This window comes from Talpa europaea (assembly GCF_964194135.1).
Source record: "Talpa europaea genome assembly, chromosome: 9".
Lineage (NCBI taxonomy): Eukaryota > Metazoa > Chordata > Mammalia > Eulipotyphla > Talpidae > Talpa > Talpa europaea.
Genome location: NC_140076.1, coordinates 112,632,179 through 112,659,965, shown reverse-complemented (window position 1 = coordinate 112,659,965; position 27,787 = coordinate 112,632,179). Strand labels below are relative to the sequence as shown.

The window sequence follows — 27,787 nt, the reverse complement described above, 5'->3', positions numbered from 1 at the left end:
GGCTGACTCCATCCACAACATGGTGAAATAGGGAGGTTTCAATGAACCTTGTCCCTACGCACATGCACCTAAGAAAAAGTAAGATTTGCTCCCAAGAAATGTCACAAGTTGACCACCGGCGGTGGGGATAGGCCCCAGGCAGGTCCCAGGCAGGTTTTGCTTGGAGCCGAGCAAGGAGAGCTGATAGGAGTCAGGGCCGGGGCAGCACAGCAGTTAGCAGAATGGGGGGGAGACAGGTGGGCTGGAGCTGCAGCAGGTGCTGTGCACGCTCAATGGGGCGTCAGTGAAGGCTGGCTGTGGATGGATGTGCATGAGAGCAGATGCCAGACTGTTGGTTCAGCTGCGGAGGCTCTGATTGCTAGAATCGGGGGTGCTGGAGCCCCTGTCCCTTGCTGTGAGGGGGGGATCAGAGAGACCTCGCACACACCACACACCCTGCACCCAACACCCTGAGTGTCTGGGCCCTCGGCCCCTTCCCGTACCCCACAGGGGAACGTGGCAGAGAGGTGGGACTCTAGAATTTGGGACCCATGAAGCAGAGGACAGAGCTCACTCTGGGAGAGAGGACAGGAGGCCAAATCAATCTCCGTGCTTGGGATTGCCTCCCTCCAAGACTGAGGCTGAGTCTTGGGACAGCAAGTCTGGCTCCTGAGGTGATTATGCCGAGGGAAATGAGACAGGGGTGAAGGACAGCTTTAGGGTGGTTTCATCCATCTGTAGAATGTGAATAACTGGGAAAGCAAGCTGAAAAATCTCAACAACAAATAAACCTTAGGCTCTGTGAGAAACGTAGTTGTTACGAGAGGGAGAAGGCTGGGAGAGGCCAGGTGATGGGGTGTCTGCTGGGCGGGGTTGGGGGGGGCTTCAGTGGAGGGTGAGTGGTGCATGTGCATACATGAGGGTGTAAGGTTGCAATCCCAAAAGTATATGCTTATGCAAATAATTGGCAAATCAATAAAATTGAGGGAAAAGAAGATAAATGACAGAACGAATGAATGCATGCACTGTTATCCAGTTGAAAGTTAAAGGAATAAGCTCTTCCTTAAAAGCCAGAAAATTCTAATCTGTTTTTGTCTTTAATACATTTTCCACTTTCCACCATAGAATTTTAACTCTGTGATACATTTTTATGCTTAAAAGTCTCTTATTGATCCCCCATCACATATCTTTGCAGCAAAATGTGAATCTAAAAGAAAATTTGAACAAATGTCCCCTGTTTTTAGCTATTAAAATTTTTACTGGATTATTATTGTAATAATTATTATTGCTCAAAACAAATATTTTATACATGTTAAGAAAACAAATGGAAAACATAAAACACCAAATTTCAATGGAAAAAAAAAAACACCATTGACAGTCCTGGATTTTTTCCCCTCCCATGTCTATGTGGGCAAATACTATTTGTTGCTAGATTGAAAGTTCAGTATCACATCTATTTCTCTTTTATATTTTTACAGCTATACACAGTGAAGAAAATTTTAAAACACATAAGAAGATGAGGTTATAAAGAGTATTATAATAGTAATATAAATTAATTATTTGAACTATTTCTCAGTTATTTGCCAAAAATCACACAGTGATCTATCAGAAATATTTGTTTATAATCTCTCATCTGGCTATATGATTAAATTTTCCCTTCAAATTTTTGAAAGCGATGGGTTGAAAACCACCTGACTTTCCAAAGGAGTCATTACTCAGTAACTGGAGTCATGCAGTTACTTAATTTTTAGGAACTATACCAAAAGAATTTTTATCTGACTAGCAATTATATCTACTTTTTAACTTAGAGGTAAAGGATTAAACCTTATGTCATTAGAAAGGGTTGAAAAAATAAAGATATTGCTAACTGAATGAATTTTTGCAGCTATGATAGCTTAAAAATAAAGAACTTCTGCTTTCTCTTGTGTTTTGCGAATATTACCAACAAAGCCTTCCTGTCTCAGCTATGGGCAATTTAATCCAGTAATACTCTATAATCCTCATTCTACCATGATATCCTAGTCATCAGCCTGCTCATACTCTTGCCCTGCTCCAGTCCATTCTCTACATATCATATAGTCTATCAACTTCATCATCTTGCACATACCTCTGTGAACTCCAGGAGGATCTATAAGAATCTTAACCACATTTTATTTATTTATTTATTTTTAAATTATTTTTTTAAAGATTTATTTTTATTTATTTATTTATACAAGCACTGGGCACAGTCAGAAGCGCAGGAGGGTGAGAGAATTCACCAGAACCAGAGCGGGGAGCAGAGCAGGCAGAAGGACTGCAGTACACTGCTGAGGGGAGCAGCGGGCGGCAGGAGAGGTCTGCGCGCCATGTGGGACCCTCCTCTGGTGGCCGGGGAACAGCCGGGGGTCGAACCAGCACTGCAGAGGCTGCGGGCAGCTTCGCAACCCAGCGCTCAACCGATGTGCCACCGGGGAGGCCCCTTAACCACATTTTAGAGGGGAGTATTATCTCTCTTGTTCACTTCTGTTTTTCTAGTACCTACACAGAGCCAGGTGACTAGTCAATGCCCATTTTTAATGAAATAATTAACTAATTCATTAATGAGACCAATAATACTAATATAGAATAAAAGATAAAAGCCAAGAAATAAATGAAGAAAGATTATAATGAAAACCTATCAAACACTGAATGAGGGCTAATATAGTCTAAGAAGCTCAGTGCAATATATCCTAGTGGCTAAAGTAAATACAAAAACACAAAGATTCTAGGGCTCTCACAGAAGGGAGGACGTATTTGCGCCCAAAGGGAGCCCACTGATTCTGTGGGTTGAAGTCTGAGGGGACTTTGCCTTTCAAAAAAGCAAAGCACTGGGTAGTGTCCTCCATACAAAAATGTCTTAAAATGCAAACATCGCATCTGCACTCCTGCTGTTGACTCCCTAGGAGCAGATGAGAAGTTTCAATGCCACACCATGCGGATACTCAAACAGGGGACTAGATCTGGGAAGTAAATGTATTATTTTGGTTATGCTAGCAGTGTAACATTGAAAGCAAAAGTAAAACAACCCTTTCCTAACATAATATGCAATTCCATACCTTTGGATAAACCATACAACAGAGACCTGAACGTTACCTACTTCCAATTGATATTGAAAATGCAAACAAAACCCCACGATTGTCTGATGTATTTTCCTACGTACAGATTTCCTTGTGCTGGTTGGCAGTGAAAAGGAAATAGGACCATAGGCCGCCTGCTGTGGCACAGTTCTTATACAAGAACTCGGGTACAGGCCAGATGTGTGGGAGGTTGAGAGGATTCACCAGAGATAGAGTGGGGAACAGAACAGGCAGACTGACGAAATACACTGCTGAGGGGAGCAGCGGGTGAGACAGGAGAGGTCTGCCGCGCCATGTGGGATTCTTGCCAGCAGGCCAGGATCAAGCCCGCACTGCAGAGGCTGCAGACAGCTTCACAGTGTGGCGCTCAACCGCCTGTGCCACCAGGGAGGCCCCCCAAAATGCAATTGTTTTGATTTTTTCAGGTTCTTCAAGCTGCCAATGAGCAATACAAGTGTGTTGATTCCTATTACCATACCCAAGACAACTCTTTACTGCTGGTCTTTCATAACCCAATGAATATGCACCGCCTGCATTGGGAATACTGGAATACTGCTCTCCACTCCAACGTTGGATTCCGGTAACCAACATAGTTTAGTTAGTTATCATAGTTTGGTCAACTTAGTAGTTACTAGATTTTCTCTCCTTCGCTGAAGCTAGGTGGTTGGATCCAATGAAGATGTCTTTGTAGAGCTATCGACTTCATTGAGCTCACTGAGCTGAATGTCTGCTGTGTGTCTGACACTGGCTGGTTTGGGGTAATCCCACTTGATTTGGGGAAAACTTAAAAAGAAAACAACTGAGCAACACCCGCATAGCAGTCATGTCCCAGCAAACAGGCTTTAGGCACCCGTGTCTTGGTTTTTTTCCTTCCAGCTTCTTAGTTATTTTTTTGTTATCTTAAAACTTTGCTCTCTTCTCATTAATAATGAAGGCATTTCATTACTTTTTTACCAGGCTAATGTATATTCAGTCTTTATTATTTTGTGTAGCATTGTTTTAATTCTATGGCTATAAAACACAGAAAGATAGAGAATACGAGATAATTGGGGGGCAGGATGTATGCCCACAAACATAGGCACTTTGAAGTCAAAAGATGGATTTTTTAAGTTAAAGCACAATAAATATACTAAGCTAATATCGTGAACTATTAATCTGTGTTTTCCTTTCTCTTGTTTTTCATTGCCAATAATTACACTTTTAATTTCTTTTCTGGTCTTATTTGCTGACCAGGACTTTTATGTCACTTTGAAAGGGCATCCTTGTCTTGCTCCATGTCTTGAATATTCAACTATTAAATATGTGTGTGGGTTTTTTTTGGCTGTTGTTTTTACTATAGTACTTACATAGATAATTCCTTATTCAGTTAAAATTTTTTATCTTCTGTTACTACTTTGCTATGAGTCCTTAGTTACAAAGTGTTAATAAATGTATCAAATGATGTATTTTTATTTTTTAAAGTGGCATTATGTTATGACATTATATAAATTTCAGATGTGCTCAAATGATATTTTTTCCATCATTTTAAATGTTTATATTTTTCTTTTGGTTTTTTAAAGTACTAAATTTCATCTGTCGATAGTCCAGTGTTCAACCAGTCTTGCATTTCTGTGAAAGCCCCAATCTGTCCATCACGTTATTGTTTCTATAATTTGCACAACTGGTTTGCTAGTGTATTGGAATATTTGCATCTGTTTTCATGGGCAAGGTACACTGCAAATTTTCCTTTTTAAATGTTTGTTTCTGGCTTAGGTATTGAGATTATATCAGCTTCAAAAATTAACTAGGGGATGCTCTCCTTTGCATAAGTCTAAATATCCATCTGCTCGCTACCAGTTTCTAAGATCTGAGGCAAAAGTGAAGCCAAGTCTTTATCCCTGAGAAGCAGAAGTGACACAGTGTGTGTGTCAATTTATAGAGTCGATGATGGTATATGACCAGCATCCTGGAGTCACCTGCTCCCCATCCACACAACAAACCTGCATCTACCTTGGAGCAACTGCCTTTCAAAAAGGACGGAGGAATCAAGAGGCAGTTCATTATTTAAGACTTCATTTGCATAGTCAGTATCTTAAGTATTTAATGACCTTAACTAATATTAAATCAATTGCAGTCTGTTCTTTGCTTTTTTAAAGGAATTATTTGGAACTTGTTGCAAATTCCATTCAAGATTGGATCGTGAAAGAAGAAGCAATCTATCAGGAATCTAGAATGGCTGAAGAAATCAATAGGACCAAGGCTGAGCAGGAGTTGAAATCCACTGCCAATGTGAAAATCTCTTCTCCTAGTAAAAATGTTTCTTCTAAAAAATCTAAAAGTAGGTTGAGTAGTTGAAATTATATGCAAGTCCAAAGATTGTCTATTTCCTCATTTAATCATGACTGTGACTGTTTCAGGATTAAAAAGTTGCCCACAAAATTGCTGTGGATCTGCACTTTCTCTATAAAAAAAAAAAAACTAGAATAGCTGAATTCCAACTAATGATGAGGTTGTTCCCATGTGAGGTAATGGAATGTTTGTCTTATAGGGTCCCCACTTCCTGCCAGATCTAGGAGATTCAATCTCCTGCACAGAACACATGAAATGTCAGGTCAGTGGCAGAGTCTCTATCTGGCAGGATTAGTAGCTCAGCTACATAAGATTGCTGGCAATATGTGAGGTAAACACAGAGTCAGTTTGTCTCCATCAGGACAATCACAGATTTCCGAAGGGAGGTTAAAACAAGATATTCCTTTAAAGAGCAAGCAGGGCCTCCCTGGTGGTGCAAGGGGTTAAACACTGCACTACGAAGCAATCCGCAGCCTCTGCAGCATGAGTTCGAGCCCCAGCCGGCCAGGGAGCAACCCACATGGTGCAGCAGACCTCTCCTGTCTTGCCTGCTGCTCCCCTCAGCAGTGTATTTCAGTCAGTCTGCCTGTTCTTCCCCCACTCTGTCTCTGGTGAATCCTCTCACCCTCCTGCATCTCTGGCCTGTGCCCCAGCTCTTGTATGCATAAATGAATAAATCTAAAAGAAATTAAAGAGCAAGCAGAAGAACCCCGAGTCTAACTGTGGTTAATACCTAAAAATAAAGGGGAAAGGGGGACAATTGAGGGCCAATGGCAGGGATTTGACAGGATGTCAAATATAGAGCTTTGTTGTTACTAATTCCAGGGATTTTGGCGCTGTTGGGCGGAAGGGAGGAGAGAGGTAGTCAAAAAAAAGGTAGGCTACTTGATAAAGAAGTAGAACAATGAGATGAGATGATTTACTTGGCTTTGTGCAAAGGGAGCCTATGTTAATATTTATTGTTTCTTTTTTTTTAAGATTTATTTTTATTTTTATACAAGAAGTGGGGTATGGGCCAGAGATGCAGGAGGGTGAGAGGATTCACCAGAGATAGAGTGGGGAGCCGAACAGGCAGACTGACGAAATACACTGCTGAGGGGAGCAGCGGGCGAGACAGGAGAGGTCTGTCGCGCCATGTGGGTATCTCTGCAGTTGGTGGGGCTCGAACCAGCACTGCAGAGGCTGCAGACAGCTTCACAGCGCTGCCCCAACCGCCTCTGCCACCAGGGAGGCCCATATTTATTGATTCTGATAGCCAAGGTGAAAAGTGATTTCCCCTAAAGATGCAAAGCAATATAATGTCTAAGGTTTTTGCACTCCCTGTCAATGAGCAAAGTGATTTGTACCTGGCTTGATTCTAATGTTAAACTCAGAAAACTCAGGCCATGATGAATCATTTGCCAGCTGGGCCCTTCTTCTAAAGGGGGTGCTACTAAGTGCATGGAGTCGTGGATGCACTATATGAAAAAGAGGGGTGGGGGCACCGCCTCACAATTCTTGACTATTAACGAGAAAAATTGTGGGTTGACTGCCTTTTCTTTGTTGTGATTCTGAACAGAATGCAAAGTTAATAACTATCTGTAGAAATCCGGAAAATATCAATTGGGGATTGGGATATATCAGGTAAGTGTCGCATTTAGTCTGAGGCCCTTCAAGTTAGGAAAGTTGCGTTTTCCAAACAGAACGATTGCAACGGCAAGAGCCGGGCTTACATCTGGAAGGAAACGTTAGATTTGTTCGGTGTAGCTTAAAGGATTACACTAGGATTGCTTAAGTGAAAGCTCTAGTAAGAAAGATTCCAGCTCAATAGAAGCTTCCAAGTCTCAGCATAGTTAGAATGGGGCTCACTGCATCTACCAAGAGTAATTTTCTCAGCCCTGAAGGAGCTCAGTTGTGTCCTCTGGAGTTGGCCAAGGAGAATGAAAGGCGAGTTGGATTTGATACCTTTGAGATCCCCCTACAACCCAAAACATTTGGTCCTTTTATGCAACTTTGCTGGAGGGCGTTGCTAAGAAATTTTATTTTCTCTAGATGTAGGTGCCAGAGGAGTCTCCAAAGCAGATATACCAGATCAAGAAAAAGACAAAGACAAAGAAAAAGACAAGATTCCTTTCATTTTGGAAGGTTCTCTCAAGGTAACCCCATGACAGACAAGTGACGCTGAGTGCTCACAGATTCAGATTTATTTTATGATGGAGAGTAAATCCTGTTCCTTTTTTTTAAAATGCATTTACAGGCATGGAAAGAAGAACAAGATCAGTTGGCAGAAGAGGAACGCCTAAGAGAAGAAAGAAAAGCAGAAAAGAAGAGTAAGGAAGCTGGAAAAAGGAGAGGCAAGGAAAAAGTCGAAAAAGAAGACAGCAAGTTTTCCAAGAAAAAATTTAGTCTCAGGGACAAAATAAAAGAAGATCAAATAAATACCTCAGAAATAGCAGCGGCGCCCCACCAGGAACCAGAGCCCGAGAAAGTGTACCCGGTAAAGTCAATTGTCTGAAAAGCCCCTTTGGGCCATTCCTAAGGGTTTCCGGAAAAACACGGATTCTGGGCAAAGGCTCCCAGTCTTGGCCACACGGCAGGAGGCCCGGGTTTCCTCTGGTGTAGACAGTCTCAGGCGTGTCCCAGTTCTTGTTACCCAGCACCTGTTCAGTCTCAGCCACCATGATAGGAATCGCCTCAAATTTTTCTCAAGTGTCATGAAGCAAGATTACTAAGGGCGGGAAAGGTAGAAATGTGGCACAAAAGCTTCCTCACTTCCAGTTATGCACACGCGCAACTGTGACAACTCAAAGCAGACACAAATTGGCTTTATCTGTCTCCCAGGATAGGGTTTGCCAAGTCCCTTGGGTTGCCTCGCTGTAGGACCCATGGTTTTTGCTTGTACTCTTCTATGACGAGACTACCCTTCGTCACTGTCTCGCTCAATAGATTGATGAGGAAACCTAGGCTGGGAAAAAATGTACCATCCCTGTCTTCTAGTTATGACTCTGTGTCGGTTCTCAAGCTTTGGCTTTATTAGAGTCATGGGAAGTGCTATTAGTAAAAAATATCTTTCATATGTGGCCTCCCTGGGCCTCCCTGGTGGTGCAGGGGTTAAAGTCTCAGCACTGTCAAACTGTCGCCAGCCACTGCAGCATGAGTTCTATCCCAGGCCAGGGAGCTACCCACATGGCGCGGCAGACCTCTCCCGTCTCCCCGCTGCTCCCCTCAGCAGAGTATTTCAGTAGATCCATCTGTTCTGTACCCCACTCTGTCTCTGGTGAATGCTCTCACCGCCCCCCACCTCTGGCCTGCACCCCAGCTCTTGTATGGCTAAGTAAATCTTTAAAAAAATAAATTTAAAAAATATGTGGCCTCCCAAAATATAAAGATTCAGTTCTTCTCAATCCATTAGTTCAGTTTTAAAGAGAAAATGAACAGCTGTGAAAGAGAGATTGGTTTGTTTTCCTGCTCCCTCAGCATAGCCCTACGATTTGATTAGGACTGAGCTAGGAAGATGCCCCGTGAGTGGGGCTTAAGGGTACCAGACCTCCATTACTTCTGCCTGGTACTGTCACACCGCCGGAGAGGCGCGAGGTGCCCTGGTCACTGCTTCTGGCTCTACAAAGCGGCTGAGAAATCATGCAACAGAAATAAATCTCGGGGCCACTTTTACCGACTCCGCCGCGGACTTGATTTGTGCCGATTTGCGGTCACCCCAACATGCCATGTTTCCTCTTCCAGTTCCGCGGATACAACATGGGCGACGTGCCCATCCAGATCGCAGGGGAGAGTTGCTACCTGTATCCTTCGGATGGAGGGAGGATTGAGGTCGAAAAGACAACATTTGAAAAAGGTATACACCGCGGGAGCAGCTGAGGAACGGCTAAGATCTTGCCCCATCTCAGTGGGCCCGGGACCCGGCCCTCTCCTGCGCCCGTGTGTGCCACCCTGGGTGCTCCCAGACCTCAGGCCCTGGGACATACTGGACCCAGCAGAGCCCCGCGCAGAGCTTCCCTGGGGCACGCAAGTGAGGACTTTCCACTTGTGAAAATACTTCTACCCAGTCGGGAAACCGTGGTTATGGGAGCTGTGCTAGGCACAGCATGAGTAATAGTAACTGCCACACGCACCGCCACGTCAGCAGCAAGTGTGTGGTGTGGGGCACACTGTGGGGTGCCCTGCCAACGTCCAGTTCTTTTAGCCTCTGGGCGAGGGCAAGTCTTTCCGTGGGTGGGGCCTGGCAGACGAGCTGCAGAGGGCAAGTCTGGGAAACCACACAAGGCAACGTTAGCTCTGCCCAAGGGAGCACGGGTCTGGGCTCCAGGAAAGCCGCGTGATGTCCACAGGGCTAAGCTGCTCACTGGGCTTCATCGTCCCCTCGATGGGCGTGAGGACATGGGCTTTTTTGACGGCTGCTTGTCGGGTAGGGAGCAGTGGTCACCGAGGACTGCGAAGAGGTCAATGTGGGGGGATGTGCTTAGGACCCTTTTCAGTGTCTGCGAGATTATGCACCCCAGTGAGGGATAACTGGGCTCCCCCCACATCCCCTCCAGGCCTGTGGCCCGGCCCACACCTCTTCCTCTCCCTACTCATTCTCTGCCTCTGTCCCTCCCTCCTGGCTGCCTGCCCTTACTTGCTCTCTCTGCTCTCCCTTCCAGTCTCTCTCCTCTCTCTCTCTCTCTCTCTCTCTCTCTCATCATCATCATCTAGCGACTATCAGTTTAATGAGGAAAACGTGGTAGAACTTAGGAGCTGTTGCCTGTGTGAACCATGGCTGCAGGGGAAGCATTATGACCCAGTAGCTGCCACACCAAAGCAGCCATCACACCAACAGTTTTGAAAAGAAAAAGATCTGCAAGTTACACAGGTTGCTTAAAGAGTGATTGTGAGAGCCTCCCTGGTGGTGCACGGGGCTAAGATGCAAACGATGAAGCTGTCCACAGCCACTGCAGCCCGAGTTCGATACCTGGCCAGTGAGCTGACCCACATGGCGCAGCAGACCTCTCCTGACTCCCAGGTGCTCCCCTCAGCAGTGGATTTCAGTAGATCCCCTGGTCTGCTCCCCACTCTGTCTCTGGTGAATCCTCTCACCCCTCCCACGTCTGGCCTCTACCCCAGCTCTTGTATGCATAAATAAATAAGTCTTTAAAAAGAAAAAACACAGCTCCGAATCACATAATTGAGAAAGGCACTAGACTTGAGTTTTATAATACAATGTTCTGTTTTCAATAACTTCCTCTCTGATCAAGATTTGCATGTGCATTCATTGTATGTATGTTTCAGATGGTTTCATAATAAATACAGTACTTCTGTGCTAATCCTATCAATTTTGAGAGATGATAGCTCACAGTTGAAAAGAAAAGCCTAGACTTTAAAAATAAATAACTGACAGAGAACAAATCGTAGTTCAACCAGATGTTATTTCTGAGTCTGTATACCTGAGGACTATGTACTGTTATAAACCCATGCTGCTTTAATTAAAAAATAGAAAAGGAAAAAAAAAAAAACAGGAGAGGAGGAAAAAAAACTGGGTTGGAACGCTAGAAAAGAAAATGTGTTGTTAGGAAATTTTTTTTCAATTTTAATTGAGGTAACATTAAGGATCCCCCCCCCATCAGTTATCACCACCGTCGTGAACCCACCATCAGTCACGCACCATCCACCCCCTAGTCCATTCTGCTTCCTTCCCTCTTACCCTCCCCCCTGGATGCTTCAGTTCTATAGTCAGTATTAGAGGGTTAGTTTTTCAGCTGGTCTAATTCTGACCCTTGATTTTGTATCTCTATACACCACATATTAGTGACACCATCTGGTGTTTATGTTTCTCCTTCTGGCATATTTTTTTAAAGATTTATTTATTTATTTATTCATTCATTCATTCATTCATTTATTTATTTGTGCAAGCACTGGGTACAGTCAGAAGCATGGGAGGGTGAGAGAATCCACCAGAGCCAGAGCGGGGAACAGAACAGGCAGACTGACGAAACACACTGCTGAGGGGAGCACTGGGCGTGGCAGGAGAGGTCTGCTCGCCATGTGGGACCCTTGCCGGTGGTCAGGGATCGAATCGGCGCTGCAGAGGCTGCAGGCAGCTTCACAGCCCAGTGTACAACCACTGTGCCACCGGGGAGGCCCTCCTTCTGGCGTATTATACTGGCCATAATCCCTTTCAGCGCCATCTATGTTGCCACAAATGGCATGAATTTGTCTCTTTTGATTGCCGAGTAATATTCCATTGTGTATACTCCCATCTCTGGCATGCACTGATCTGTTTGGGGGCACTTAGGCTGTTTCCTTAATTTGGCCAGAGTAGACAGTGCTACAATAAACATGGGGGTGCAAGGCTCCTTTGAAGCTAGTATTTGTGAATTTTTCAAGTCAGTGGCTAGGAGTGGAATTACTGGTCCTTATGTCAGATTCATTTTCAATCTTTTGAGACACTTCCACACTGCTTTCCATAAGGGCTGGACCAGTCTGCATTCCCGCCAGCAGTGAGGGCAGCTCCTTTTTTCCACATTCTTGCCAGCACTTACTTCTGGGACATTTTTACAGATGTGAGATGGAATCTCATATGGTCTTGACTGGCATTTCCCTGATGATAAGTGAAGATGAAACTTTTTTCTCCTGTGCTTGTTAGCCATCTGCCTTCTTTGGAGAAATGGTTACTTAGTTCTCCTACCCATTCTTTGACTGGGTTACTTGTTTTGTTTTGTCCCCTGTTGAGTTGTGTTGGGAAAATTCTTACATGGTCCTACTAATAATAAAAATGATTATAGCTAACACTCATGTAATTTTTTTAAGATTTATTTTTATTTATGCATACATGAATTGGGGTGGTAAGAGGATTCACCAGAGACAGAGTGGGGAGCAGAACAGGCAGATACACTAAAATACATTGCTGACGGGAGCAGTGGGCGAGGCAGGAGAGGTCTGCTGTGCCATGTGGGTAGCTCACTGGCTGGGATGGAACTCAGACATTGTGGTAATAGCGCTGAGGCTTAATCCCTAGGCCACCAGGAAGGCCCCCCCTTATGTAATTCTTTATAAATTGTAAACTCTTCACGTGGATTATCCCGTTTGGCTAGTCATAAAGTTGAACACAGGTATACGTTAGCCTCACTGAGTTATTTTCTCTGCTGGAATTTGCAGGTATCTCCCTGATCTACTTGCCATTTATTCCTGGGATTCCGCCTGCTTTATTCTTTTATACATGGCTTTATAAAAGTGGTGGGATCCTTCAGTATTTCCATTCCCTGGTTTAATTACTGTGCTGTTTCTCAGCTGTCTTGTCAAGGAGTTCATAGGGCATCACCATCAACCTTTGGTCCACCCCTGATTCTTCCCAGGCCCAACTTTTATCAAAGTGAAAGTGAATAAGGACAAACACAACTTCCTAATTCATTTAAAAGACCCTAAGAAAATTGTGAAAAGGGAAGAAAAGGAAGAGGATTATTCTTCAGAAGAAGAGAGAGAGGAAAAAGATGAGGAACAAACTCCTGAAACAGGTAAGCAGCTGAGTCCTGTGGCCAGCGGGTCTAACCCTCACCCATACGTGACCCCCCCACATTCCCCCAGGAAACACTGCGCATCCCTGTCCCTTGGCACGCAGGCCTGACCTGCTGCACAGGCTTCAGCCTCTAAATTGGAACAAGGTGAGTCCTAATCTGAGACTCAATCATTCCTTCATCTCAGGGACTTTTTCTTTTCAGTTATGAAGCCCATGTCTGCTTTCCTCCATTTCTTCATCCCCTTTCCTTCTGTAATGTCTACTGTCCTCCACGTCTTATATCTTGTTCATAACTTCCTCCCGTTTGAATGTTTACTCTCAGTTTTGACTCCTTTTTTCCCTTATTTTCTAAGAAACTTATTCGAATCTCAAAAGTGATCACCCTCCTGCCCTTCCATCCCACCACTGGGTAATAAATGGTTTGGTGGGGATGCGTGTTTTTGAATTCCTGTGCGTGTGATGTTTAAAAACAGCCTCTGTGTGTTTAAAAAAAAATCTTCCATTTTTCTGAGCATAGATTTTTTTTTTTCCTCTGACGAGTGTTCTTCGCTCTGTTTACTGGCATCCTTTCAATGGTTTGCTTCAAAGTATTTTCTCAAACTTCTGCACAATTGCCTGTTGCCATTGGCAGTGCATACTTCTGCCCATCTCCCTGCTGTGGTCAACTCTTAGCATTCATTTTGGCTCCAATCACCATTTAAATTTACCATTCTAGAAGTTACGTCAGCATGAGTCAGTATATTTTAAATAAATATTATCCTATCTTGACTATAGGATAATGGAGGAAGTGGTAAACTGGAAATGAAACAACAAAACAAAAAATTCACATTCCTTTATGTATACTTTAAGAAAATATATTAAGGGGTCTCCCTGGTGGCGCAAGGGGTTAAGTCACAGCACCATGAAGCTCTCCACAGCCACTGCATTAAGAGTTCGATCCCCGGCCAGGGAGCTGACCCTCATGGCGCAGCAGACCTCTCCTGCCTCCCCGCTGCAACCCTCAGCAGTGTGTTTCAGTCAGTCTGCCTGTTCTGCTCCCTGCTCTGTCTCTGGTGAATCCTCTCACCACCCCCCACACCTCTGGCCTGCACCCCAGTTCTTGTATGCGTAAATAAATAAATCTTAAAAAAAGAATGTATATTAAACATTTTTCTTTGAAATTATGTTTCACTGAGGCAATTTTAAAATGTGTTTTAAAATAGAAGGAATTTCAAATTTTATTACAATGTTGTAAACCCACATTATCTCAGTAAAAACACGATTCAAAAAAAATGTAAACCATTTTAAATGTGAGGAGGAGATTTAAGCATGTATTTTAAAATGTGGGAAAATTTAACCTGAATGGGTGTTTTTAATTTTAAAACTCCTGCAGATATTCTACCAAATGAATAACAACATATGGCTATGTCATCAGCCAGCTTACTTCCCCTTCATTTCAACATAAAGCCCTTCAGACAAGAGTCTCACATCCTCATCGTTGTAATGCTGCTCGCCTCCAGCAGCCTGAGTAGAGGCTAGTCACTCGCTAAATCAATTGCTTTTAAGTTGATTGTGACCAACGAGCTCAAAGCTCCATTCATAGACTTTGCATTGAGTTTTGCTAAGATTTTAATAAAATGGAGATGCCCTTGATTCCATTTCATGTTTTAGAACAATCAGATGCAAAGAATAAAGCTGTCAGCAAGTTTGGATCTTTCTCTGCCACCTTAGAAAATGGAATCTGCCTCGCTATTAGTTACTATGGGTCAAGTGGACTGGCGCCAGGTAAGAGAGACACCACAGGAGGGGTGAGTGTCTCATGACCAAGGTTTCCGCCCATCCTTAGCCTCTTCACTGATTGATAAACATTTTCTGATCTAATCCCCCTCATTTCCTGAACTGTGTGGATAAATGTGTGCACCTATGTATGCATACATGTGCATGTTTGTGCACGTATAACCTTCCATCCATAGAGAATAGCAGAGCTTTGACATCTTAAATAGCACTTTTATGTATATATTACCTATAACTACATATACTTAGAAAGTCGTCTATATACACATGTGTATGTATACTAATTTTCTGTTAATTAGCTCATGAAAATAAACCATCTTGTACGTTTGAGAAATAAATTTTGTTTCACAAACCTATTACACGGGAGTTCTTAATTTACATGTCTTATCCATTTCCTGTTCATAGAGGATAAAGATCCTTATTTGGAAACAATGTTGAATATCCCATCAGTCCATATTCCAACGGTGATTCCTGTGGTAGTGACTGTTCCTCAAGGCAAAGGAAAAGTGAAAGGAAAAGGTAAAGAAAAACCCAAGGAATCTATTAAAGAAGAAGAACAGCCAACAGAAGAAGAGAAAAAGGTAAGTGGACCATGGGCCTCTTCTCTCTTCCCCCTCCACTCCCCCCTCCCTTGTTTTCTGCCCTTCTCTTACCCTCCCCCATCCAGAGTTTGGATCACCGAACTCCATTTCCACCTCAAGTTAACTTTTTAAATACAGTAGGTGTGTCAGTGGTGCTGTTTCCATCTTGAATAGATAAGAAGAAATTTGCACACAGGAGTTGAGTCCCCAGGCCAGACACATACTGTCAGTGTAAATTGTCTCAAGTTATTCTAAGCTCAGAATGACCAATTTAGCCTCTTCTCCACCTTTGTTCTTGGATGGTCTTGCTTTGACTTGGTCAGATTCCTACCATTCCTTATTGTAAATAGCTTTGTTTACCTTCGTTGGGATAAGATATGCTTGGAAGAGGAGCGTCTGTAACTAACTAGTAGAAACACTTCCATTTGATAGAACTGGACTTAGATATTGAAGTGCTAAGAATTCAATGAGACTAAGGGACAATGCACTTCTGATCTCCCACCCTTCACCACATGCGAACACACACAGACCTACAGAGACACCCACACATAGGCTTCCCCGGGCCTCCCCCCACTGAGTCTAAGCATTTTCTCAATAGAAGAATAGAGATCAAAAAAGAGATTCTAAAGGAGGGAGAAAGAAGCTTCTGATCAAATCTTCACACTTTGGTACTTACAAGATGGTTACACAGTTTGTTCAATGTCCCAGTACTCAGCTTTTGGAAGTTATGGGGCTGAGTATATCCTAGCCCCTGCACAGGGTTCACATAGCTGTCCCGGGTGAGCTTTCCTCTCCCCGGCCACTTGGGCCTTGTTAAGTAAAAGTATTTCAGTGTTGAGTGCTGATGAGTCATTGAAAATCAGGTCAGCTGGGGCCTCCCCGGTGGCGCAGTGGTTGAGCGCTGGGTTGCGAGTCTGCCCGCGGCCTCTGCGGCGCCGGTTCGATCCCCGGCTGCTCCCCGGCCACCGGAGGAGGGTCCCACATGGCGCGCAGACCTCTCCTGCTGCCCGCTGCTCCCCTCAGCAGTGTACTTCGGTCCTTCTGCCTGCTCTGCTCCCCGCTCTGGCTCTGGTGAATTCTCTCACCCTCCCGGCTTCTGACTGTACCCAGTGCATGTATACAAACAAACAAATAAATAAATAAATAAAACATGCCTCTATTAAAAAAAAAAAAGAAAATCAGGTCAGCTGAAGGCATCATGGAAGCAAACCCATCGGTTCACCCAACAATTTATTTTAACTGATGTTATGGAAAAGTGGGGAATGGTTTTGTGTATAATGATGGGTTTTTCCTGGCAGGTTTATGTCTCTGAGCATTATTGTTCATTTTACAGAATTTCATAAGCTTTTCCTTTTAAATTTGCTCTATGTTTTTAATTGACTTTCAGCTAGTTTTTCATACATTATATGTTAGTAATAAAAGAAAGGCAGAACAACCTGAATGAGCAGTTGAAGTCAAGTAAGAATAAACTAAAGATCCAGCAATGAGAGATCAGTTGGAATGATTTTAGTGACTAACTGGAGGTAACCAGTTGGAAAAACTGAAATGATTTTCCTTAGGACATGGTTGGAAGTAACTGAGCAACTGTTATTCTGGAGCTCACCCAACCAAGCAAGATATTCAGGCATAGTTGGCACATAATTATCTAGGATGTTGTAGGGTAAAGAAAATATCAGGCTTTTCTGCCCTTCCGCCATCAGGATAGATGATGGATCCTTGTCCTGAATGCATGCCTGATGGCGGGCACCTGGAATAGGGTGTGGGCATAGGTAGATGGGATTCAGCTGAGCTAAGACTGTGCTTTTAAGGGCGGCGTCACGGGGACGCCAGCAGCAGCAGCAGCAGCAGCAGCAGTAGAAGCCGAAGCAGCAGCAGTAGAAGCCGAAGCCGAAAGAGAAAACGAGAAGCAGCAGAACAAACGCCAGAGAGCCCAGATAGAGTAAAGACTTGCTGGGGACTGGGAGGCTGGCAGGCCTCCCAGCCCCCCAGCCAGCACCCCTGCCTACCATATGCCTGGTGAACCCCAATAAAAAACCTGCAAAACCACTGAGGACTCTGACTCCTCCTTTACCCGGTCTGCATGGGATCAGAAAACCTGCACTGTGGCCAGTCCTGGCCTTTACAGATGTCTTATCCCGTTCTCTTATGTAGTCACAACCAAACCCCCATTAATTTACAAATGTTTTTATTGCCTCTTATTATTGCCTCTTATTCTGTAACGAAAGCAGAACATGCTGGTTACAGAAAAATAAGGACACATGTCCTAATAGCATTAAGTATCTAATAGCAAATTAGAAATTATGCAGAGGTAGTGGGGGTGTTTGTCTGTCCTTACACATGCCCACAGAAGCATCTTTCAAGGTAAGGTGAGTCAAAGCCCCAGATCCTCCATGATTCTTTCCCAAATAAGACATGCCAACTATTGGCACTATTGTTTGACTGATTTACCTGCCTGTGTGTCCATTGTACAGGCAGGGTATAAATTTCACAAAGACAGAGACTCCTGCACCCTTGTGGGCCCCCCTTCCAGGCCCACCAGTTACGGGAAAATCACATACTAAGCATTGTGTGTGGTCAAAATAAATCATCAGTCATTTAGGGAATGACAAGTAATTATTCACGTGTGAACTATTCACAGGAAGAAGTGGAACCAGAACCTGTTACAGAAGAGACCACTTACGTCCCCACCTTCCAAAACTTAAATGTGTCTTGCCCAAATGGGCTCCTTGTGACTTTCATTGGGCAAGAGTCTTCAGGTGAGTGCTAGCCTGGGGGTCAGGGAGGCAGGGGCACAGAGTCTGACAGGAAACAGTTAATTCACCACGGAAATTGTGTTTTTCCCCTACCAGTTAAACATGCTTGTTGTGGATAATGAGCAGGAGGCTAATAGTAATGATACAATCTTTTTGGGTACTTAACGGTGGGCCAAGAATTATCAGAATACTGAATATACATTATATATTACATTATATAATTTATAATGTAATATATAATGTATACATTTATAATATACATATATATAATATTACATATATATAATATTACATATATATATATTACATATAATATTACATATATATAATACATATATATAATATACATATATATAATATTACATTTATAATATACATTATAAAATACAAATACTTCATAAGTTAATCACTCCATTTTACAAAATAAAGTGAAGCTTCAGAAGTTTCAGTAACTTGCTCAGGGTGATTCAATGCCTAAGTTGAGTTGATTTTTTAGCCAAAATGGAATGCCATTTTTGGTCCAGTGATGGCAGAGTCAGTGCCCTTAACATGTACTGTGAGGCCCCCATCATCCTGACTCTGGAAGGATCAATCATATGGGACTTTGCTGGTTTGATCAGAGCAAAAGACAGTGGACCCCAAAGTAGGCAGCAGTAAGCGCAGGTGAAACAGTTGAAGAAAACTAGCCTCTTCCCAGGGATCAGTGCATCACTTTTATAGAGTCTGCATTTCTGTTGACACTGCACGTGGTGGCCCTTAGCCTAGTAAGATGAAGAAATAAGTACAGGTAGGATTTCTCCTGTTAACCTAATGAGACACCCACTTTGGTGATTGAAATCCAGTATCACGTAAATAGAGGCCTGTTATTACAGTAGAAGTGGGAGGCGCCACAGAGCAACCCCTGAACTGGGACTTGAGTTCTAACTAACCAGATGGCCCTTTCAGTTGCTTACTGTCTCTGCTTTTTCATCTGACAAATGTTACGTCAGTGGATTCTACTTTATTTCACAATGAAATATCCTATTCTCTTATGTACACCATATCTGAAAAGTGTATCTCTCAAAGAAAAAGAGTGTATCTACTGCAAGATAATTCAGTGTTGTATTTACTTGCAGCCAAAGGAAGAGAAACTAAACACTGTAGTTAATCTATTTTGTCACATTTTTGCTTTTCATTAGGTTTTCTGAATTATTGAAACTAGACCATGGGCCTTGGTTCTGTTTCCATGGTGAAGGTTTTCTGTAATGGCACCCATGTGTGCTACCGAGACTTCAGGACACTAAGGGTCTCCCAAAGTCAGAGAGGCTATGAGTGCAAAGAGAGGTGCCCTGGGTGTACTGCTGAGAATCTGACCTGCTTTAAGTTCAAGGACATAATGGGATGTTTGCCTGTTTGTTTGATCCTGTTTTCAGGCCCCAGCTTAATACCTGTTCAGCTATCTTTTCCAGTCAGATATTCTCATCTTTCTGTCAGGGTAGACAATATGGTTTGTAACTCTTCCTAGAACACATAATCATTCTTAAACCTTCCACATGTTATGACTATCCTAATTTACAACACAAATAGGAAAATGACAATATCTTCATCAAGGTCAGCAAGGACATGGCAGAGAAGGCCACGTGGTATAACAAAGAACCTGGGTGAGTTGTTTCCTGGGTGAACTTGTGCACATCAGAGCCCATCTCTACCTGAACTCCTCCTTGTATAAAAGAGCAGCTAAAAATAACTTATACTTATTTATTCCTCTAGGATATGCCACATATATAAAGTATTAATTGGAAAAATATGTTCAAATCTGGAACATATTCCAGTGTTAAATTTTTGCTATGTTTTTAACTATGGTCTCAGTGGTGGTTTTTGCAACATAGCACAGAGACCTGGTTCAAATCTCAGCCCTGCCACTTACTGGCTCGGTGACCTTGGCGATGTTATAATCCCCCCAAGCTCCCATTTCTTCATCTGAAAATTCTGGAAGGTAAAAGTGTCTAATATGAACAGTTGTTGGGGTAGACTGATAAAATACGTCAACAAAGCATTTAGCCTATAAAAATAGATCCAAAAGTGTTATTTTTGTCACTATTACTGCTTCTATGATTTTAGAAGCAAATCATGAAAGGCCCTCATTCCAAAATATTTTCCTATCAGTGCGTGGGGCCAGCCCAGATGGAAAACAGTCTGGAGGTTTCTCAAAATATTAAAAATGGGGCCTCCCCGGTGGCGCAATGGTTGAGCGCTGGGTTGCGAAGCTGCCCTCAGCCTCTGCAGTGCCGGTTCGATCCCCGGCTCCCCGGATGAGGGTCCCTCATGGCGCGCAGACCTCTCCTGCCGCCCACTGCTCCCCTCAGCAGTGTACTTCGGTCCTTCTGCCTGTTCTGCTCCCCGCTCTGGTGAATTCTCTCCCTCTCCCGCACTTCTGACTGTACCCAGTGCATGTATAAATAAATAAATAAAATAAATAAATAAATATTTTTTAAAAAAAATTTAAAATGGATCTACCATATGACCCAGCAGTTCCATCCCCAGGTATCTACCTAAAGAATACAAAGACAGGAACTATGTTCTCCTTTGTTCCATTGTAGTATATTTATGTAGCCAAGCTATGGCTATATTAATGCCCAAAACTGGCCTAAAACTTTGCCTAACTGCCCAAAAACTGATGAGTAGATGAGGAGGAGGACAGGGTGTGCCTATGCGATGCACTATTACTCAGCTCTTAAAAAGGTAAACTCTAGCCATTTGTGACTAAGTAGATGGAGCTGGATGGACTCATGCTGAGTAGAATGGGTCAGAGAAGGCAAGTGGTGCTGGGTGGTGTCATTTACATGTGGACGAGAGAGAAACAAAGGGCCAGATAAAGTCAGACTAACAATATTGCCGAGAAATCTGGCTGTGGAGCTGAGGTCACCAGCAGGGATGAGCAGATGGGGTGGTGAAAACAGCGGGGGGGGGGATGCGCATTAAACCATGGTGGTGGGGCTGGAGGTACTGGGGTGGGTGTGTGTGGTGATAACACCTGTAAGGGGAGCTCCTGTACCTTCAAACCACAAACGGTGTTGTAAACCAGTGTTGCCTCACAGACAGACAGACAGACAGACAGACAGAATGATAAATTTTAACTGATACATGAAGGAAAAAAGTATTTTCCCACCAGCCTTATAGAGCCCTTGAAATGCCATCACTCTATGCCAATAATCCACTTCATAAATTGAGAAGAGGAAATTATCCAGTTAGCAAAAACTGAGTTACTACCATGGAACAGAAATTGCACTAGTAGTGTTTTCTTTTTTCTTTTTTTTTTTAAATTTTTAAATGTTTATTTTTAGCCCTTTATTTTATTTTTTAATATTTTATATAATTCTTACACCATTTTTCATTTTTGCACAATGTATGCATTTTCATTTCTTTTGAAGGAAATTTCTAGGTGATTTCTTCCTTGATAGCTCCCTAAAAGTGGAATCCTGAGAGAAATCTGAATTTGGTTAGAGGTGAGGGCATCGTGTTCGTGTTGAAAGATGAGGAATAACAGAAGAAGGGCAAGGGAGGGAATTCCCTGTGTGAAGGAATTCCCCTGTGGCTCCAGGCAACCAGCTGTGGGACACCAGGGGGAAAGCGTGTCCAGGGGTGAGACTCTACTCCCAGGAGAGAGAAAAGTATCAAAGCGGGGGGTGGGGGTGGATAAAGGGAGCACCTCAGGCATCCTGAGAGGATGACTTACACCCGGAGGGGGTATCTGTGAGTTCTTGTAGATGACTTTGTTTACTGCATTAAAACTGTAGGCAGCAAAGACCAGCACTCGGAACCATGTCGTGACTTGGAATCTGCCTGGTTATCCAGATGCAGGCAAAAGAATGAAAGTAATTAAGGGAGAAGGTAACACCCCCGCCAAACGGCATGCCCAATTCGTAGGAAACCTTTTTTATTTTTAAGATCAGGAAGTGGTGGATGAGAAACCCACTTGGAACATCATGGTGCGACAGAGCTACCCCCAGAAGGTGAAACACTATGAGTCCTACAAGATGGTGATGCCGCCCGTGGAGCAGGAGGCGTCCAGGGTCATCACCAGCCAAGGCACTGTGGTCAAATACATGTTGGACGGATCCACACAGGTAACAGAACATGTCAGAGAAGCCGCACTTTCCTGCTGCAGAGTAAAATAACAAACAAGCTATGGGAGGGAAACAGAATTGTGGTACTGGGGTGGGGAAGAGGGGCAACCCATGTGAAAACGGGGTGAGTGACACGGGAAGTGACAAATGCATAGTGAGGGGAAACATCACTGTCTGTGTCACCCAGGACACAAGTAGCTTATTCTACACATGATGCAAGAATGTGGACTGAACATGGTTCATCTCCTCTTCTGAGGCAAATGGGTCATCCGTGGATCAGAAGATTGGGAACATTCTAGAAAATGCAACTTAGGTGGGTCTTATTGATGGAGAACAAGAGCAAAGTTTCAAACATGGAGAAGGAAAAAAACCTTGACGGTACTATGTACAGGCATCGTGCATAGTAGGTAGATAATTAAAAATCAGAATGAGAATTCCAATACAGATGTTTCATGGACGGAGCCTGGGGCTCCATCCAGACCCATGTGCCCTGCCCTGCTTCTCCCTGACCACAGGAAGGGAAACCCCACAACCAGACGCTCTGCCACCACCAAGTGAAAGGGATCTCAGTGAGGAATTTGACCAGGAACCCAGGAATTAGTAAGCTTGGAGACTGCCAGCCCCATGAAAGAAAAGTACAAGATTCAACAAATTAAAGAAATAGGACCAAGAACAAGAGAAAAAGTTGCTACAGAAAGTCATCAGGACTTCTTATATATTAGAATAACAATTGAAAAAGGGAAGGGGGAATTCATGAGGGAGAGAAGAGTTAAGAGATGTGGGAAAGGGATCTATGGAATAAGGTTTCCAGAAGAAGAGAATAGTGAGAAGGAAGTGGGGGAAATGAAAGAAATAATAAAGGAAATTTTGCCAGAGCTTAAAAAAATACTTGAGATGAAAGCAGGGTACCAAATACCAAAACAGGTTTGATACTAATTATTTTTTTTTAAGATCACTAAGATGTGTGGTAGTCCAATTTTAAGACTGCAGAGATAGACAATTCTAGAAGCTTCCTGAAGGTCACCAGAATAAGAACGAGATGAGCTCTGGGCTTCTCCTCAGCAGACCGACGGCAGCTCTTGTGCTCACCGGGCAGGTTGAAGTGGTTGATACCAGATAGATGTGCCTGTAGGAGCTGGAGACACTGTACATAGTGGGTAGATACTGATTGAAACAGAGACTTAGAGATAAAGCTTTACGTGTAGTTGTGACACTGAAGAAGCGTGGATAGTTGCCCAATTGCATATGGGAAGGGTGAACAATGGGACAAGAGTAAGGCCCGAGTCAATTCAATCCGAGGCGTGAAATGGAAACAAATAGAAGCCAATGGAAAACATGAGCTAGCATTGTCCTGCCGGTCAGTAAGCTGTTGTCCCCATCTCGAAACCCACAGATGTGGAGTCCTGCAGCGGTGCGTCTGGAGGTCTGTGAGCAGCATTTCTCTGCGTTCCTCCGGGCCTGTTCCAGGCTGGCACATTGGAAACGTGAAACGTGAACCAGCCTTCCTTGCTTCTGACGGCACCCCATGTTTGCTTTCCCTCAGATCCTTTTCGCGGATGGGGCAGTGAGCAGCAGTCCAGATTCAGGACCCGTTTTACCCCCCACTGAGATGCCAGCGAGTCCTCACAGCGGGGACTTGATGGACACGGCCTCCCAGCAAAAGTCAGAAACGGCGCCGTCTGAGACAGTCATCACGAAGAAAGGTAAAGGTTGGAGCCACTCAGTTTATGGCATGAACCATTCCATAAAGGTTCCATGAGGTAACCTTCACTCACTTTAATCCCCTTTATTCATCTATATCCACCTACGTGTATATATACACAGATGAATTGTGACTGGAATCGGTTCCACGAACAGCTTTCCCCTTCGACACAGCTCCTGTCCCTTCCCTATGGCGCTGCCTCCCCTCACACAGCAATAGCTACAGCGCTTGGCTGCTGTCTTCACAGCTAGAGTTGAGGGTCCCGCATAGGCCCCTCTGCGGTTCTCTGACATTTTGCCCAGAGTCGCAAGGCCACGTCCACTCCAGGCGTGAGGTCCTCAGACAGAACCTGAGGTCCTCACACAGTAGCTGCTAGAATAGAAGGGACATAGGTCCACACAGAAGCTTCCAAGTATCTTTAACAAGAGGAAACTATTTCCAGATTTGGCAGGCCCCCCTCCCCTTGTTGACTAGACCTGATCGGGCACCGAGTCTGGGAAAACAGGCATCTGATGGTTTTGACTTTCTCAGGAGGTGAGCGCTCAGGCCTGCTAGTAAGAGAGCGTGAAGGGGGCAGCAGCTGGGTGATCGTGTCTGCCACAATCAAACTGCAGACTTGCTCTCCTGTGATGTTCCGGTTTACACCCCGGACCACGTGAAAATGTCTGCTTTCTCATACCCTTGCCAGCCCTGGGTATTTCCATTATTTTCAGCTTATTCAACTGGATAGAAAATTAATGAACCTTATTGTTATATTAATTTGCATTGTTTGATCACTGGCGAGATTAAATGGTTAAAGATGTTTAGTGTTTTTTTTTTTTTTTTCCTTTTCGTGAGCTATCCATTCACATCTTTTCTTGGCTTACTCTTAGGGGTTCATTATTTCTGTATTAATTTGTGAGAGATATTTAGGTAGAAGAGATACATGTCGGTGCACCAGGCACAGTTCTAAGTAGTAAAGAAATTAACTCAGCTAGTTCTGACAACCTTGTGAGCTATAGTTTCATGACCCCGTTTACAGAGATGTTGCGTAACTTCGTAAGGTGGTGGAGCCGGGACTTGAATTCCAGTCTGTCCCACATTAAAATGAGTCTCACTTCTCATCAGCCTTCAGTGAGATGAGATCAAGATTTAATCATTTTTGTCAATTTCACACGTCTAATCACAGGACCCAGTAACTTTGTACAGACGCAAGTTGAATTCCTTTTTGGTTGCTCAAAATTTCTTGAAATAGATTTTCCTTCATTAGTAGCAAAAGCTTCCTGGTTACAAAAGTGCATGAAGTATCCGCAGAGCTTTCCCTGCTGGCCAGCTCGAGGGCTCCCTCTTTTGCTGATAGGAGAGGAGAGAGGACGGAGGCCTGGCCGCTTCACTTGGCTCAGAGCTCTCCCGACTTCAGCCCTGCCAGATTTCTTCACAATGGTGCATTTGCTTAGAAAAAAAGAGAGAGAGAGAGAAAGAGAGAATTTCTTCTTAGAGTAATTTAGGTTGGGGGAGGGGGTGGCAGGAAACAAACTGTAAATACACAGTGTTCCCATTTTCTACTTTCTCTCTTCCCAGTTTGCAGTTTTCCCTGTTTCTAACACCTTGAAAGGGTGAAACTTTGGTTGTCATTGATGAATCGATACTGATGCATTATCATTCACTCAAGCTCATAGTTTACATTCGAATTCACTCTTTGTGTTGTGCAGTTCTATGAGTTTTGACAAATGCATAATGTCATGCATCTACCATTCGCGTGTCCTACAGAATCTGACCACCCTAGAAACCCCCTGTGCTCTACTTATCCATCATCTCCACTCCCTGACCCTGGACCACCCCCATGCAAAATGGCTGGACGTCCCTGACCCTTTTGTTGACTTGTAGTCCCCCCTTGTCCATATTGATATATAGTTGTTATATTTCGTGTAGCTGTTATCATGCTGTTTGCAGGCCTTTTAGACTGACCTTTCATCTTGTAACATACATTTAAGTTTCCTCCATGACTTTTCATGACTTTTCATGATGCTCATTTCTTTTTCTCTCAGGATTCTATTCCATTGTATGGCTGCGCTACAGTTAGTTTATTCAGTCACCTAGTAAGGAGTATGTAGGTTGCTTCCGGCTTTTGGCAATTGTAAATATAGCCGTGGGATTTTTGTATGGACATAAGTTTCAACTCATTTAGATGCCCAGGAGCGAGAGCTCTGGCATGGACATGTTCAGCTTTATAAGAATTTGCCAGATTATCTTCCAAAGTGGCCATCCCATTTTGCATCACCACCTGCAATGGACGTTGACCAACTTTTCCTGCACTTACTGGCCATTTACGTATCTTCTCTAGACCAATGTGTGTTTAAATCCTTTCCCCAGTGTTTGCTTGCTTGTTGTCCATTTGTTGTGTCAGTGTAGTTGTATATTTTGGATACAACTTCTTGATCAGATAAATGATTTGTGATTCTTTTCTCCCACTCTGTGGATTATCTTCCCACTTTCTTGGTAATGTCTCTTTTGATGGTGTCGATTTTGATAAAGTCAAGTTTATTCTGTCCTTAGTTGCTTCTGCTTTTGGTGTCATTTCTAAGAAACCATTTCACAATCCACAGTCACAAAGATGACTCAAAGCTTGCCAAGCCCTATTCTGTATTCTGACAGATTTTTTTAATCTGTATGAGTTTATTCAGTAGACGTATGTTTAAATTTCCTAAAAGCATAAAATATTTGAATCGGTGTTGTGCTCCTTATACTTTGTTAAATAATAAGTATCTTTGTATAGTTCTGTCAGATTTTCCTTTCTATATATTTTAAGGATATGAATGTAGATACTCACAAATTTATAGTTGTTATGTCTTTGTGGTGAATTTAACTTTTTATGGGAATGCAGTGGCTTATTATTCTAAGATTCTTTTTTGTTCTAATCTCTATTTTGCTTATATTATTGTACCTTCACCAGGTATTTTAATACTTTCCAAATATAACTTTTTCCACACTTTCTGTGGTTTATGTTTAAATGTGTCTCTTGGAATCAGTCTCTAGGGGTATTTTAAAATTTCCATTTGGCAAGTTTTTTTCTTTTCCCTGGAGGTTTTTGTCTATTGTATAACAGACCTTTTGTGATAATATCTTTAGGTTGTCCTCATTCTTGAAAGATGATTCACAGATTATAGAATTCTAGGCTGACAGTTATTTTCTTTCTGCACCTTGACAAAAATGCCATTCTTATTGTGTTGCTTTGAAGATAATTTAACTGTGCTTAAAATATTTTTTTGTAATTTTAATATGATTTAATAGAATTTCTTTCTATTTATCCAGATGTAATGGACTGAGATTTTTAGATCTGTAGGTTTTAAATCTGTAATAGCTTTCATTTATCTGCAAACTTCTCAATAATTTTCTCGTCAAATGTTATTTCTGGTCCATTTCTTTTCTTTTCCTTGTCCTTTCCTGCTTTCTAGAATTCCAACCAAACTCACATTTGGAGGTCTTTTACCTCTCTTTCATTACTTCTAACACTTTGACTCTTGAGCTTCATTGTAAGTAATATCGACAGCCCTGTCTCTTGGTTGTCTTTTAACCCACTGGACACATAAATAGATCCAAATTCAATCTTATGATAGTGGAAAGATTTAGCTTGATGTGTCTTCTCCCTTGATTGCCTGCATTAATTGAGTCTGCATCTGAGGCCGTGACTCACGACTGGGTTGCACATTTTGTGATCTCTGCTGTCTTGGCTCACAATTTGTTTCTGGATCTGAGTTTAACCTCATCGTTGAGACTTGATAAGATGGACACATGGCCATGGAATTATTCCTTGTTATTCATATACATGAAGTGAACCTATCCTGATAGACTGAGATCTTAATCACAGTTCTATCTTCCTGTTCCAAATGGAGGGTGGTGGGGAGATATGGCAGAGTATGCAGCAGGTGGTGGTCATTGCAGAGATCAAACTGTGTACACCCTCCACCCCAGCGAGAGGTCCAGATGCCTGGCTCTCCAGATCCA

The 27,787-nt window shown here is 43.1% G+C and overlaps 1 protein-coding gene across 1 annotated transcript in view; it reads left to right on the top strand.

Moving 5' to 3' along the window:
* Positions 1-27,787, top strand: part of SPAG17 (sperm associated antigen 17) — a gene marked incomplete at its 5' end in the record, with an annotated part of 142,496 nt that overhangs the window by 78,528 nt on the left and 36,181 nt on the right. The window contains 11 exons of the mRNA XM_084242469.1: positions 3,500-3,654; positions 5,210-5,391; positions 7,440-7,537; positions 7,639-7,878; positions 9,123-9,234; positions 12,728-12,886; positions 14,539-14,652; positions 15,067-15,242; positions 17,881-17,998; positions 21,923-22,101; positions 23,645-23,804. Coding sequence (XP_084098595.1) covers positions 3,500-3,654; positions 5,210-5,391; positions 7,440-7,537; positions 7,639-7,878; positions 9,123-9,234; positions 12,728-12,886; positions 14,539-14,652; positions 15,067-15,242; positions 17,881-17,998; positions 21,923-22,101; positions 23,645-23,804 — 1,693 coding nt within the window. The remainder of the gene's footprint in view (positions 1-3,499; positions 3,655-5,209; positions 5,392-7,439; positions 7,538-7,638; positions 7,879-9,122; positions 9,235-12,727; positions 12,887-14,538; positions 14,653-15,066; positions 15,243-17,880; positions 17,999-21,922; positions 22,102-23,644; positions 23,805-27,787) is intronic.